Source organism: Python bivittatus, unplaced genomic scaffold (genome assembly GCF_059951505.1).
Source record: "Python bivittatus isolate LINGU-HERP-01145 unplaced genomic scaffold, Pbiv_v1 ctg000700_np1212, whole genome shotgun sequence".
NCBI lineage: Eukaryota > Metazoa > Chordata > Lepidosauria > Squamata > Pythonidae > Python > Python bivittatus.
The window spans coordinates 4,857,431-4,871,936 of NW_028277098.1; the positions used below are offsets into that span (position 1 = coordinate 4,857,431).

General features: G+C 38.6%; 1 protein-coding gene across 1 annotated transcript in view; it reads left to right on the forward strand.

Moving 5' to 3' along the window:
• PAPPA2 (pappalysin 2) overlaps positions 1 to 14,506 on the forward strand; it is a 153,933-nt gene that overhangs the window by 48,340 nt on the left and 91,087 nt on the right. The window contains exons 4-5 of the mRNA XM_088153871.1: positions 3,872 to 4,165; positions 7,119 to 7,311. Coding sequence (XP_088009997.1) covers positions 3,872 to 4,165; positions 7,119 to 7,311 — 487 coding nt within the window. The remainder of the gene's footprint in view (positions 1 to 3,871; positions 4,166 to 7,118; positions 7,312 to 14,506) is intronic.

The following is a 14,506-nucleotide window of genomic DNA, read 5'->3' on the forward strand; positions in this document are numbered from 1 at the left end:
TTTCTTTTAATTTTTACTTGGATGACTTCAGACTTTCCTTTCATTCTATGTTCTTGTATACAGTACATAACTTTATTGATCTCTCTCATCTCATTCACCCAAGTCTTAGATGTTACAAATATTCCTATAGAGCCTGGCTTTCTTTGGAGAGGTCCATTTGCCTGTAAAAATATACATCTGGTTCTCACCTTGTTACCCAAGAAAATAATAAAAATATTGGCTATTCCTAACCCAAGAACTCTAGTTGCACCATCTAGCTGCACACCATGCTGTATTATCCCAACTTAGGCCTATACCCCACGTGGGGCTTTTAACTTCTGCACTCTCTGTTGGTCATCATGTGCAGTCTTGTGGAAAGTTCAAGCAGCTTCAGTTTCTCCCAACATATTCTTCATGACTATCCATCCCCATCACTGTAATACTTCCTTGTCAGACGACTCAGCTTAGAAAAGTTGAGATTTTAGAGTCACAGTGTCAGGTCTTGTTGCAATAATCAGCATTGACCTTTCAGCTTTGTTGGTCAGTTCCAAATTGTCAGAGGCATCAATGTCTTCTATGGTGAAGTGCTTGCTTGAATACTTGTAGCCTGCTGAGCATTTTATGAAGGGATAAGTTCCTGTGTGGTAAATTCTCTGTTCCTAAACAGATGCCAAAACACTGGCCTTTGGAAAAGAAGGATTATTAACTTGCTCAGGTTGTGATTTCTAAGCAAAGTCCTTTGTGAACTCATTTCACACCTCTTACCTTTCATATTTGATGTGAAAGTCCTGGCCTTTGTGAGGCCACTTGCTAATGGCTTAAAAGATTTGAGAAAGCTGATTCACATCAAGCCCACAGGTAAAAAGCGGCAATGCATGGAGAGGCCGCAACAGATGCAAGAGGGGGAAGGGAGTGATTTGCGTTCAGGCACCAAATGTCTTTAGAATTGCTGCCTCATTTTTCATAGACCTTCATTGGGATAATCAGTTGGGCTTTGACCAGCTAACCAAAACTTTCACAAGAAAGGAGAGGATTCTCAAATGCAATTTTTTTTTTTTTTTTTGCCCATGTTGAAAGCAAGCTAGAAACCATAAAGAAAGAGGGAATTAGGTCCAACATTGTCATGATACATTTAGCAGTGCCTTTCTCTCATTTGGGCTTAAAGATGGGAGTAGTCAGGTACCTTGTGACCTCAGCAAACATACTCACTGTTCTTCCTCCTCTATTTGGAGATTCTGATCACATATTTAATACGTTACATTATTAGAAACTCACTTTAGTGAGAGACAGAGAAAGGGAGAGAAATGATAGTAACCATCCAACCAACCAACCAACCAACCAACCAACCAACCAGAAGGCACTGATTTTATGAAATAGTGAAGTTAAGATTTAGGTTTTAGAAATCAAGAGATGTTTTTCACTTTCTAAACATGATCATGACATAAAAATAGGATGTCAGCATTAAAACAGCAATATTGATTTCATGAGTTATTTGATAGTATTTGTTGAAAGTCAAATAATAAGTGGTACATTGAGAATATGTGACTTGTTAATTGACAAAGACTTTAGCGCTAGTAAGAGAACAGATCAATCTCATATAAAAGAAAGAAGAATTCCTGTGGAAGTCTCATAAATAATGGTGGAAATTAATGGCCATATAACTTTGATAAATAAATAAATAATCTAAAAATAGCCATTGAAGTTTCACATACGTTAGAACCTTTCCATAGTTCAGGGCTTAGAGGGTGGACCTAGCATTAACTTTTTGAGCTCAGTTGCTCCTGTATGAAGTTATTCAGAAGCCTGAAGGAGATAAAAGAAGAAACTATCACCAGCTTCATGGTCATCCAATTTGATATCAAATAATATGTTTGGGTGAGTTTGAAGCGTATTTGAACCACCTCTCCTCATTATCTGGAAGGAGACATACTATTTTGTTCTTCCTCTCAGATAGTTATGTTAGTTACTTCCATTCTGCTCAAACTATCTATACTTTGGTTGTCCCCAGTAAGAAAATATAGTCTGTAGCTGGACTAAGGTGTATATCCACTGACTGGGAAAAATTGCAACTTGGATTCACTTTTGTCTATGGTTCTGGTTGTAAGTCTGACACTTATATATAAGTGGATAAGGGGATGTTTAACAAATGGAGAGTCTTCTCAAATAGCTAACTTACATTTGAAAGACTTTAGCACATGACTGACTTTGAATTTTAATTTTTATTAAAGATGTTAAGTACAATAGTAAAAGCAAATACAAATTAAACTCAGAAAAAGAGAGAGAATAAAAAGTGCAAAGAAAGAAGAAGAAAAATAGGAAAAAAAGAAAAGTAGAATAAAGAAAAAGAAAAGAAGTATGTAAAGAAGTCTTCATCACAAGTAAAAACAAATTTGATAATTGATCACCCACTATAAAGTTGCAAACAAATATCTCTTCTTCCGATAACTCTTCCCATATCTTTATGCAAATCCATATATCATCAATTTTTCAGTCCTAGTGCCAGCAAAAAGTCTGTAAAGGGTTACCAGAGTTTTATAAAAACATGTCTTATTTTAACCTTGATCAAACAAACCAACATTATATTCATTTCTTTTACTTCTAACAATCTTGATCTTTAATTCATTCAGATGTTGTCTTTCTTTTTCCCATCGCAGAGGCTTCTTTGAGGTTTTTGCAGACCACTTTTCCACAAATCCAGTGGAAAGCCATTATCCAGGTCATTGTCTTGGTTTGTCTTTTGGGCCTCTCCTTAGCCTCAGCCAGCTTCTTTTCTGTATCTAGTAAAAAGACCTTATCAGGATCATTCTCTTGGCTGTTCTCTATCTTGTAATCCAGACTTTTTCCTGTCATTTGTATTTCCAGTTTGAATGCCTTGTCTGTTTTGTAATTCACACATTTCTTTATCCAATATTTCTGATTCCACTATTTCTGCATTAAGCAAAATTTGTTTCATATCTGTCATTCCTTCCCTAACATATTTTAGACACATAGAAGCAGATATCATTACTGATATTGTAGATATTGTGGCTACTAATTTCTGGCCCCATTCTTCGAAAATCTCCTTTAATATTTCAAATGTGGTAGTATTTTGTGTCATTTTGTAAATCCCAAACCTAAAGGAAAGTGGGTTTTTTTTTTTTTGCCTGGACTTTAGTCCCCTCCAATTTAAATGATAAGATCTCTTAACTCTGTTATGACTTGTGGTAGTCAAAATAATTCTGGTTCTCACAAAAAGCTGTTTATTTTATATAGTTAATTCCAAAATCCTATAGTAAAAGTTTCAGTGTTTGAAATTTGTCTGGACCCTTAATATGTTTATAACTTTCTTCAAAATCTTGTTTAGCTTTTTGCTGTTTATTTCAAATTCCTTAAGTTCTTAAACTTATAGTTAATTTTTCTTTTGTTCGGGAATACAGTAAAGATGCACTCACCAGGTGACTTTTCAGACTTGTCATTCCGAAGGCCTCTAATAGTCTTAAGATATTTAAATAAGCAATTTCTAAAAGTGATTAGAAGTGAGGTTAAAGCGAACTTGGTGTCCTTTAGAAGGTGCTGCTGTGATTGTGAACTTGATGGTTAATCCCTTTGTCTCCCAGCACTCCGACTCACTGGAGATTGCTATCCTATGGTCTTATTGCGAGGAGCAACTGTCATCTCCTTGTCTGGAAAGGTTCCAAAGAACCCAACTACTTACTTCAAGCAGCTTTCCCACTTGTTTATCTGCTTAGAGTGCTTATGCATGGACATGTGGGCCATAAAGAGCCCCTTCCCAAAAGTAGAACCTACTTCCCATGGTGTTTGGGCACACCTTTATATTCATTTATCTCAGAATTCCAGACGGTTTACCCATATTCTTCTCTATGAATGACATTCAGTGCACTTCCAATTTCAGGTGGAGTAGTTCTCAATCCAGCTTACTATGGGATGCCAGGCCATACAAATACTATGATCCATGAAATAGGACACGTCTTGGGACTCTATCATGTCTTTAAGGGTGTGGATGAAAGAGACTCCTGTGATGATCCCTGCAGGGAGACAACACCATCCATGGAAACTGGAGATCTCTGTGCTGACACTGCACCTACACTCAAAAGCAAAGTCTGTCGGGACCCAGATCCAATCAATGACACCTGTGGCCATACTCCTTTCTCTGGAACTCCCTTCAACAATTATATGAGCTATACAGGTAAGGGAAGAAAACACTGTTCCTTTGTCTGATTCAGAGATGGGTATCAACTGGCGTGTACAATCCAGAGATGTGAGAGCCATAAAACATCCCAGTAGCAAAATCCTAGTTGCCCTGATTTTACTAAGAAGTATTGGGGATAGGTGACGTATGAGCTGTATGTTTAAAAAGTTTGGGTATCTTCATTTTTAGTTCTAATGAATTTAGGTTGGAAAATAAAGTGGCAACTTTTTAGAGAAAAGTCTTGGGGTCCCACATAGAATCCCACTGGCATTCTTAAGAAATAAAAAGGCAGTTCATGTTTCTGTGCCCCCTTCCCAGAAGAAAAAGGTGGGCTGGGTCAGTACAAAGCATCCATTCAGCTAGAAGGTATGATAGAGCATATCTCCTGGTTTGGCCATTTTTTCATGGTGACCATCTATGACAACTTCTCAAAATCCCACATATATACACAGACCCCCAAAGTTTTACTCCCCTGATTTGGGGATTATTAGCACCAGGGATTTTGTTATGCTCTACCTGGCAGAAAGACTCAGCTGGAAAAGTAGAATTTACCCACCACTGCTAATGTGCATTTAAATTAGCCTGTATGCAAGCAAAGATGCAAATTATCTGCAGATCCAATGCAGTTAAATTTTCAGTAAGCTTCTCAGTATCCTATTAATACTGGAAGTAATGGTTTACAGTAAAATTGGCTGATCTGGATCTGCCAAGAGTCAGGCAGCAGAATGAACTCTGAGCTAAGGCTTTGATTGGAGGACAAAGTATAAGTTTAAAACCTGCCAAAACAAGTACATGTATATTTGAATTGTATGTGTAAGGCAGTACCTCTGATATGAATTCTTTGCTCCTTTAGGTCTTTAAAGGTAGTATTTGCCTTTTGAATTATGGAATTCTGCAATTGTGTCTCTGTTTGCTGGGGGAAATGGAAGATGATATGTGTTTCAAAGCCAGTGAATTTTCATGTGAGAATGATCCCTTCAGATACCTCACTTTCCTGCTTAGGGAATGTTAGTGTTTTAGGGAACCATCAGTATCTTTGTCATATCAGTGGCCATAACTTAAAATTCCAGCCTCATATCAAATCTAATTTCATACTTAGCGAGCAAGCTAAAAGGATAGTAATGTGTTAAAGGAAACAATTAATGGGGGATGTACTGGTGTACAACAGCGAAGTGTTTGTCCACCTGTGTGGTAAAGCTACTCTGCACAATCCTATATGTTCTGTTGGGACATTTGCCCATTTGAAATATTTTCTCAGTTCCAGTGGGGCCTAGAATCCTACATGTGTAATATGCATTATAGGAATTTCATTTCCAGTGCAGAAATGTAGCATATTTTCAGCTGTCAAGATAGATTTTTAACTCGTGCAAGCATAGCCAGCTGAGGTTTCAAAGTACTAGAAGGATATCAGGAATATAAGGTTGCAAAGTAGTCTATTCTGCCACCTGGAATTCAATTCCATGCTCTTCAATAACAGGAATGTCCTCCTAATTTTAAAAAAAAATCCTTATAAGGAATGACAGAAGTGTCTGTAGCACGTACAAGAAGAATGAGGTTCAGCCTCCAGAGAGTCACTCATTTTATCTAAATTTGCTGTCCATTTTAATTGCTCTATTTCTGTGCTTCCAGCTGCAACTAAGCATGTTAGTAGAAACCAATCCAAGCACTTACCTGTTCTATCTTGGTATATTGGATTATTATTAAAGGCATAGTAATGCAGCCAGTTAAAAATGGCATTCATGTTTCAGGCCAGGTACTTTGGTAAGAAGTATGAATTCAGATGAACCTCTGGAGTCCTTGGGGTTCTCTGAGCTTGGTTGTTTTCTTGCAAAGCTCAGAGAACCCCAAGGACTCCACAGTTCAACCCTGAGCTACACATATTCTCTTCTATTAGAGAACCTTTCTGCCAAACAGAACCTTTCTCTTGTCAAATCTCAGATTATCAACTTCATCCAACAAATTTCCTTGATGAGGCACTGGTTCTGAACTTTGACTGCCTCTTCTGTATTAGAAAACCAGGAAAAGGCAAAATTGGTGACATCTTAACATTGGTGAAAATTTTCATGGCATTAACATGAAGACTGAGTTCCGAAAGAAGCTAGAACATTATCACTATGTGTATTATTTTTACCATATGGACTGTATTTTAATGAAACCAGTGTCAGTATTCTGTATTTCAGTTTTTTTGTGCTTGGGCATTCAAACACATTACATTATACATAATTACCCCTCTTCCACATCCTTCAGTTTGGTGGTATCTTGGAATGGCAAAGCAGCCTGTTGGTTTTCACGCTGGGGTCAGTTGACAGTGTTTGAGTACTGTATTTTCTTTGCTTAGAACTTTGAGACCACTCATTCATTATTTCTGAAAATATATGCATTATTTATGCTTTTAGCTTTCTTACTCTGTATGCCTCTCTTCTGTCTGTAGCATCCAATATCAAGGAAGACAACACTGTTGATCACTTACAAGAGGATATGTGATTAAATATTACAGACGGAGTGCCATCTTTTGGCAGATGGATGGAATAACATGAGCAGACAGAATTTTATGTTAGGGAGAATGTTAATACTCTAGAAAAAATGTGCAGGAGAATTTTTGGCATGATGAAAACGCCTAAGAAGCAGATGACCTATAAAGAGCTCAGAGGATGGATATTCAGACAGATGAAAGAGAGAAAAAATGTGCCAAGGTCAAGAGGCAATGGATATAATCACAATAACATGACTTTGATCTAGTTTAGAAAAAGATCTAAATAGCAATAAAATATGATAGTATTAGGTCAAGAATCTTAAGGGAGATTATAGGATCTAATATTATTGCAAGTTTTCAAAGTAAGATGTCTACTCTGGCCATGAAAGGAATTTACTGATGGATTTCCTAACTCCTCATCTGAATCCAGTGTTGGTTTTCAGGTTGTTTGGTAAGCTGCCTTTCTTACTCCCACAGATGACAATTGCACGGACAGTTTTACTCCAAACCAAGTGGCACGAATGCATTGCTATCTGGATCTGGTATACCAGCAGTGGACTCAGAGCAGAAAACCCACTCCTGTCCCTGTGCCACCTGTGGTCGTTGGTCAGAGCCAGGATACACTCACCATACACTGGCTGCCTCCCATTAGTGGAATGCTTTATGAAAGGTAAGTGAATAGTGCTAGGTGAAGGAGAAGAAGGAATCTTAGAAAAGCATGTCTATAGGGACATGAAAGAACCTGTCTTAATTTGTCCACTAGATTTAGTGCGGAGATTTCAGGGCCTGATAACTGAGTCTGGCAGCACTTACTTCTCCTTATCCTTGGTCTACACATAGCAACTCTTCCTGTTCTTTCTTAGCTGCAACAGTTAATAGTTAACCTCAGATTTTAACCTTTATTTAATGTTTTCTAAGTGCTGGAATCTGTTTTCACTCACCTTTCTACTTGAAGGAGAAGAATACAACATCCTTGTGCTATTGAGGATGTTTCAAAAAGACATCTTTTTTAGAGAATATTTTATAGCTATGAGTTCAGTTATAAATTTCAGTAGTTATGTCTCTCCCATCTTGCTTAAACTTTCTGCCAATCCTCTCTTCTTACACAACGGGTAAATTTAAAGCAGGGCTAGGTAGCCTGCTGCTCTCCAGATGTTTTGGATTGCAACTAGGTTTGATGTGAGCTGAATTCCAAAACAACTGAATAGCTCCAGGGTCCCTGTCCCTGACCTAGGCTCAGGAAGTCCAGTTTGCTTTTCTTTTTCTTGATAGATTTAAGCATTTTCATATCAATCCTAATTGTTGGGTCAGATGTCATAATCTGTTAATTGTGTGGCATGCAACCACATCAGGACAACAATTGTGGTAGGAGGGAGGAGTGTTTTTCCTGGCACTTCATAATATGATGAGGCATGTGTGTGTATGTGTGTGTGTGGGGGTAATCTTTACAACTCCAGATGCAAATCATCCTCCCCCCACCCCCACCCCCACCCCCCAACAATGGCTAGGATTGCATTTTTTAAAAAAAGGCTTTGCTGCCCACTGCACAATTAACCAAGCTTGTAGTTTGAAACTCAGTAATATAGTGAAGGATAAATAGTCTATATCCTGGAATAGTCCATATCCCAGAAATTCCTCCAATGTCTACATTCACTGCTGAACTGGAAACTGTGAGATAGCTGTGGATTTCCTGCCATGTTCTCTTCCTTTTACTTATCTATCCAACTGTTTTTCTCCTCCATTACACATGGCCTCTGCAACATAGATTGTGGTGATAAGAAAAATGATAATTTAAACAGGAATTGAGATATTTCAGCTGTTCTTCCAGGGAAAGTCTCTTTTGTACAAACGAGAAGGGTGAGCTGAAGGTGATCTATGTACTTCGAGATGTTGAGAAATATTTTTGGTGCATCATGAGGATTAACAACTGCCTTTTATTATGTATATGAGCAACTGAACTGTCCCTTGTGCACTGTCCCAGAACATCTGAATTATGATGAAGCTGAAAATCTAAAACAGTGGGACTTATATGGTCCAGGGAAATCCAGATGTTGCTGCTGTTGCCATTGAGCCCTTTTGAGACAATTTCTTTCTTCCTAATCTTCCTAATCATATACTCCAAAAGCATCTTTATGTTTTACTATAATTGAACTTGCGTTTGCACTTCTCTTCTGGTGCAGTGATTAGAAGAGTAGGTGTTCACTTTCACTTTTTAATCAGTCACAGTTAAGGGTTATGTCTAGACAAGCAGATAATTATGCCTAAACTTAAAATAAAAATAAGCTACTTCAAATCACAGTTTATCTTTGGATGTAGTAGCAAATTGGAAGTTTTCAAAGTCCTCATAGATACTCAGAAGATTGGAAAAGTTCCCCTTAAAATTAAAAGAGGGGCAACAGTTTAGGGTTTCCCTATGTGTTAGAGGTGGAACTGGTGCTATGCCATTATTTTTCAGATGTACAGAATATATATAGCGATCCCTGTTGGAAAAAAACACGTAAGACCAATTTTTCCAACCTCAGTGTTTGTCACATAAGCTGGACTTCAACTTCTAGAATGCTTAGCTAACTTGACCTAAGGCCATGAGAGTTGCAGTTCGAGATATTTCGAGGGGACCAGGTTAAGAATCTTGGAGCAGGCAAGTGCTCTTGTTGGCCCAGCAATACCCCAGCAGACCAATTTGGTCAACTTTGTTTTGACCATGATCTGCAGTGTTCCCTCTGTTGTCCCCTTTCATCACTGTGCGCACGTAGTTCTTTCAATGGGAAGTTGTTTACATGAACATGTGTACCTTGGGAAAGCTGCATTGGCCTTCTACTGAGGAATTTAAGGAGGCAAAGAAGGTGATGAAGATGATTGGCAATTTCTCTCATCTGTTTGCCAGTTGGCAAAATCTTTTCTGGGCTTTATATACGAGGGGAGTTGGGGGAACAGACACTTATTTGTACAGCTGTTATTCTAAACGTAAAAAGATTTTGATCTTTCTGCAGTAATAGACAGGAGACATAGAGCTATGCTGGAGATGTACATGTAACTGCAGGTATGAATTCAGAATTCAGAAATAACCAAGGCAAACGCAATGCATTGCTGCCATCCTTCAGCCAGTAAACTGTCACTGGATTGAACGTGCACGTATTTATTTGGTTGGTTGCTTTTTATCACTTTTATTTTTGGGGGACAGTTTTTTGCCCCAAGGCAAATGTTTTGGTAATTGTTTGACATCTTAAATCCCTATGTATGTTAAAGTAAAATCATGAGTGATTGGAGATCATCAGCAGGCCTTGGGATATGTAATATGTAAAAATATTTACTCCCAATAATTGAAAGCCTCATCCAAATAAGGTGAGTCCTTGCTGTTAATGCTGAGCAAAGCAGCTTTTCATAGAATCATGGAACCAGAGGATCATAGAGAGGTGGGGATCCTAGAGATCACCCAGTCCACCTCCTGCTCACTGTTGGATCTGGTAGTACATCTGTGACAAATAAACATCCAGGCCCTGTTTGAAGGCCTCTAGTAAAGGAGAATTCACCACGTCATTTGACAGCCTGTTCTACTAGGTGACAGCTTATACAGTCACGAAATTCCTCCTGATGTCTAGCCTGATTCAGTATCCTCATATTTTTAACCTACTGGTTCTGGTCCTGCCCATCCTGCCCTGTGGGACAATAAGTCTACTTCTCCTTTATATATTTGAGGACTGCTGTTTTATATCTTAAGTCACCTTAGGTACACTAAGCAAGCCCAAATCCTTTAACTGTTCCTCTTAGGGCTTGGTTTCCAATCATTCACTATCTTGGTAGCTCTCCTCTGAACTTCCTCCCCTCTGTCATTGTCCTTTAGAATTGTGATGCCCAGAACTGAACAGGGTACTCTGAGTGGCATCCGACCAGGGCAGAGCAATTAGAGGTAGAACAATTACCTTCTGTGATTTGGACTCTGTGTTTCTGTTGATGCAGCCCAAGATAGCATTTGCTTTTTTAGCAGCTGCATCACATTACCGGCTCAGGTTTAACTTGTGGTCAACAAGAACATTCAGATCCTTTTCCCATGTGGTACAGCCAAGCTAGGTCTCCCCCGTCCATTCAGTCTGGCAGGAGAGTCATGTTGCATTGGTTAAGGGGGCTCGTCTTTCCGGATCCAAGAAGTGTGCCTTTTCTGTTGCAGTGCCTGCCCTTTGGAATGCCATTCCCTCTGAGATTAGGTTGACCCTGACCCTCCTGGCTTTTCACAAAGCTTGAAGACCTGGATGTGTTCCCAGGCATGGGGTTAGTTAGACCCCATGAAGTTGTTGACTTGTACCTAGGTTGCTAATACAAGTATTGAGGCTTTATGTTGTTTGTATTTTTATTTTAAATGCTGTTAGCCACCCTGAGTTGCCATCATGAGATGGGCAGCCAGCTAAATTGAACTAATTAATAAATAAAAATAAAATAAATCATGTATTTATGCCTTACATTTTTTCCTGTGTTGATGCAGAACTTTATATTTTCCCCTGTCAAATGCTGTCCTATTGATTTCAGCCCACTGCTCCTGCCTGTCTAGATCTTTTCACACTCTTTCAGGCTGCAAAAACTGTTAGTTGTAATCCTGGAACCCCTGATCAAGAGGCAAAGCTCCAGAGCTAGAAAATTATCTGTGTTTGAGTGAACATTTTTGTTTCCCCTTTAGTTTTTCACAGAACCCCACCAGGCTTCTCACAGTTTCTCAGAACACCATTTGAAAAGTATTAGCCACCCTTCCCAGCTTTTTGTGATCTGAAAACTTTATAAGCATCTCTCCAGATAGCTCCTATTTTGAAGATATACAGGGACAAGGATCTGATTCAGTACTTGGACATTTTGGAGGGAGTAGCCTCCAGCCTCTGCTGTTGGGTTCTTGGTGTTCTCCTTTTCCGAGTCTGAGCTGGACATCACGTCCACTTACAGGGCTGTTGGTTTGCAAAGCTGATTTTTTTTTTTTTAAGGCGATGTATCTCAGAGCTGGCACTTTTAAAGAATTCTCTTATTTTTTGGACTTAAATATGCAATATCTTAGCCCTTTTATCAACAGCAGTGGCTGTATTTCTTTCTGCACTTCTTCAACTGTTTTCTTTTTCTGAAAACTTTAAAGACTCCCGCTAATAATTGCTGCATGGAGAAGTAGGCTCTGTGATCTTTTATTTAAGTCGTTTATAGTATTTCTGTGGTTAACCAAGAGATGCCTTTCCTTTGGGTTGCTTCTATGGCTTTCCATCACCCCTGCACTCCAGATGGTATTAGGGATGGGAAGTTAAAGCAAATGTAGTATGTCTGGAAAAGGCTCAGGCACTTGTTCCTGTTCTGACACTGTCTACCACTGTTACAACTTTGTCCTTGGTATCAACACTATCAGTCCTACTAATATTTGCCTCTAGGCCCCTGAATACCAACCAAAGGACATTGGGAGACGTATACCAGCAATCAACCGAATCATAAGTTTTGCAAGCCAAAGGATGAATCTGACATTGCATCTTTATTTCTGAGACACTATTGTTATCTTCTCTGGTCCTCAAGTGACTACTTTCCTGTCTCAGAAGGATAGGCCATATGAGGAACAATTATACTTGCTCCACATGGCTGCTGCCATGTGTCTAGGCAGGGTGTGAAGTCAAGGGGTTCAGCCACCCTAGCCTGGGAAAAGAGCCAGGTCTTTAAGGCCCTCCAGAACACCACCAATGTGAGAGCCACCCAGGTCTCAGGGGGAACCTCATTCCAGAAGTCAGGCACCCCAACAGAAAGGCATGCTTCCAGCGTCCTGATAGATGGCACTGCTGGATGGAAGGGACCCAAAGTGCACCAACCCAGTTGGATTGAGCTGACTGGGCTGATACAACAGGGGATCTGTGGTCCTTCAAGTAACCAGGCCCTGTACCATGTAGAACTTTATAGTTCATAACCATCATCTTGAGTCACTCATGGAAGGAAAGTGGCAACCAGTGCAGCTCACAAAACAGGGATGTCACATTACAGAGTGAGATGGGTAGAGAGAGAGTGAAGGGTAATGGAAGTAGGAGCTAATGTGGCTAATAGGGTGGATCTCGTGCCCTGATCTTATTTCCTCCTGTTTCTGGGTAGGCTCTGCTAAATGCAGAATCAGTCACATGTATACAGCCATGCACTGGAGCAAAGCATCTTTTTAAGGAGATGTAGCACATACAAAGTAGTTAGTTTTACAAGTAATAGGGAATGATTAGCTTGAACAGTCATTTGTTCTTTTTTTAAAAAAAAAAACTATGAAAGTATTTTATTTATATAAATATAGTACCCCTGTGTGCAGAAGCACATACACATAGAGAAATGTAAATATTATTTACATTTCAGAGGAGAATTCTTGTTATGCCCATCTTATAGCACTGGCACTGACTACTAATGCTAATAATCTTAACTTTAGTCTTCAGTCTGAAAACCTTTGCTCATTCCTACTGTAAATTCTTATCTTTTTAGTTTAAGTTTAAGCTGGAATTTTTTTTAGACTTGCTTAGACATACTCTAGAATATAGTTACATTGAGAGCCAAAGCGCTTCCCAAGACAAGTCTCCAACAATGGGAAAATCCAATGGAAATTAACTATCCAGTATAAGAGATTCCAGACTCTTGGTTTAAAAACAGAATTGGCAGTGGCTAAGCGGTTGTGCTTGGCCTGAAATGTTAGACAACAGTTTCCCGTGGAATCTAGATAACTGACTTGGCCACCACCATCATTGTCTTCACAGCTGGCAATTCAGACCGATATAGTTGCCACCAGATACAACAACTAAAATCATGCCAAATATTGAACCAGGCTTTAGAGGTAGAGGATACTCGATCAGCAGATAAAATACTTTATCTGGATGTAAAACACAAAACATTTTCTAAGGTAAATGAAGCAACAAAATAGTTAAAGAAAAAAAGAAGGAACCCTGAAAATGGAGTTAGACATCTAAGGAGAACACAGCCTAGACCTTGTTGAGGCAAAGATCAGAAGGTTCACTTGCTCTATAGAGGTAACCCAGGTCAGTCTTAGCCTTTAGAAAACAACCTACAAAAATGTAGGGTGCTCAATGTGATGAAAACACAACTGGTTCCTCGATTTAAGGGCTGCTATTGGGTGCTGATCAAAGGCCACAAAAGACTCAGCAGTTCTGGAAACATGCTAAGAATATATAGAATAGTGGCTTCAGTGTCAACAGGGGGAAAAATGCCTTCCAGAGTTCTGTTTTGTTTTATTTGTTTTTAATTTAGCAGTGGATTGATAAAGAAAAAAAATGTTAATATGGGACAATCATGATGTTCAGTTGCCATTCTGACTTTCCTAACATTTTGGCAGTTTTGAAGTGTTTTACCTATCAAAGCTCTTGGTTGTCTGAATCAAAGATTCTCCCTTTGAGTCTATTTGAAGGCCTTTTTTTTTTTTTTTTGTTTGGATAGGCAGACATTGTCAGGTATTGGAAGTTCTGACTCTTTGATTTAGTTAACCAAAGAAGCAAACCTTGTTTTTTTAAAAATATATATTTTATTGGTGAAATACAACAACCAGAAGATATGGTGAAGTACAACCAAAAATATAACAGTGCTAATAAAATCAGAAAAGAATATACAGAATAGTGATTTAATGAGTGACATTTGAAGAAACTAAAAACATATCTATAAAGTGTTAATATAGTACTAGCACATATTATTAAATCTAGTCATAAAGACCATCTGTTGCTCCAACCTCTCAGTTTTGGTATATGTTATTTCAATACAATGATATTTATATAATATACTTAGGAAGCAGACCTTGTTTTTTTTATACTAATTAAAGTTTACAACTACAAAGATAAAAGACTAATACAAAGAAAAATTTAAAATGTGAAAAGAGAAAGAAA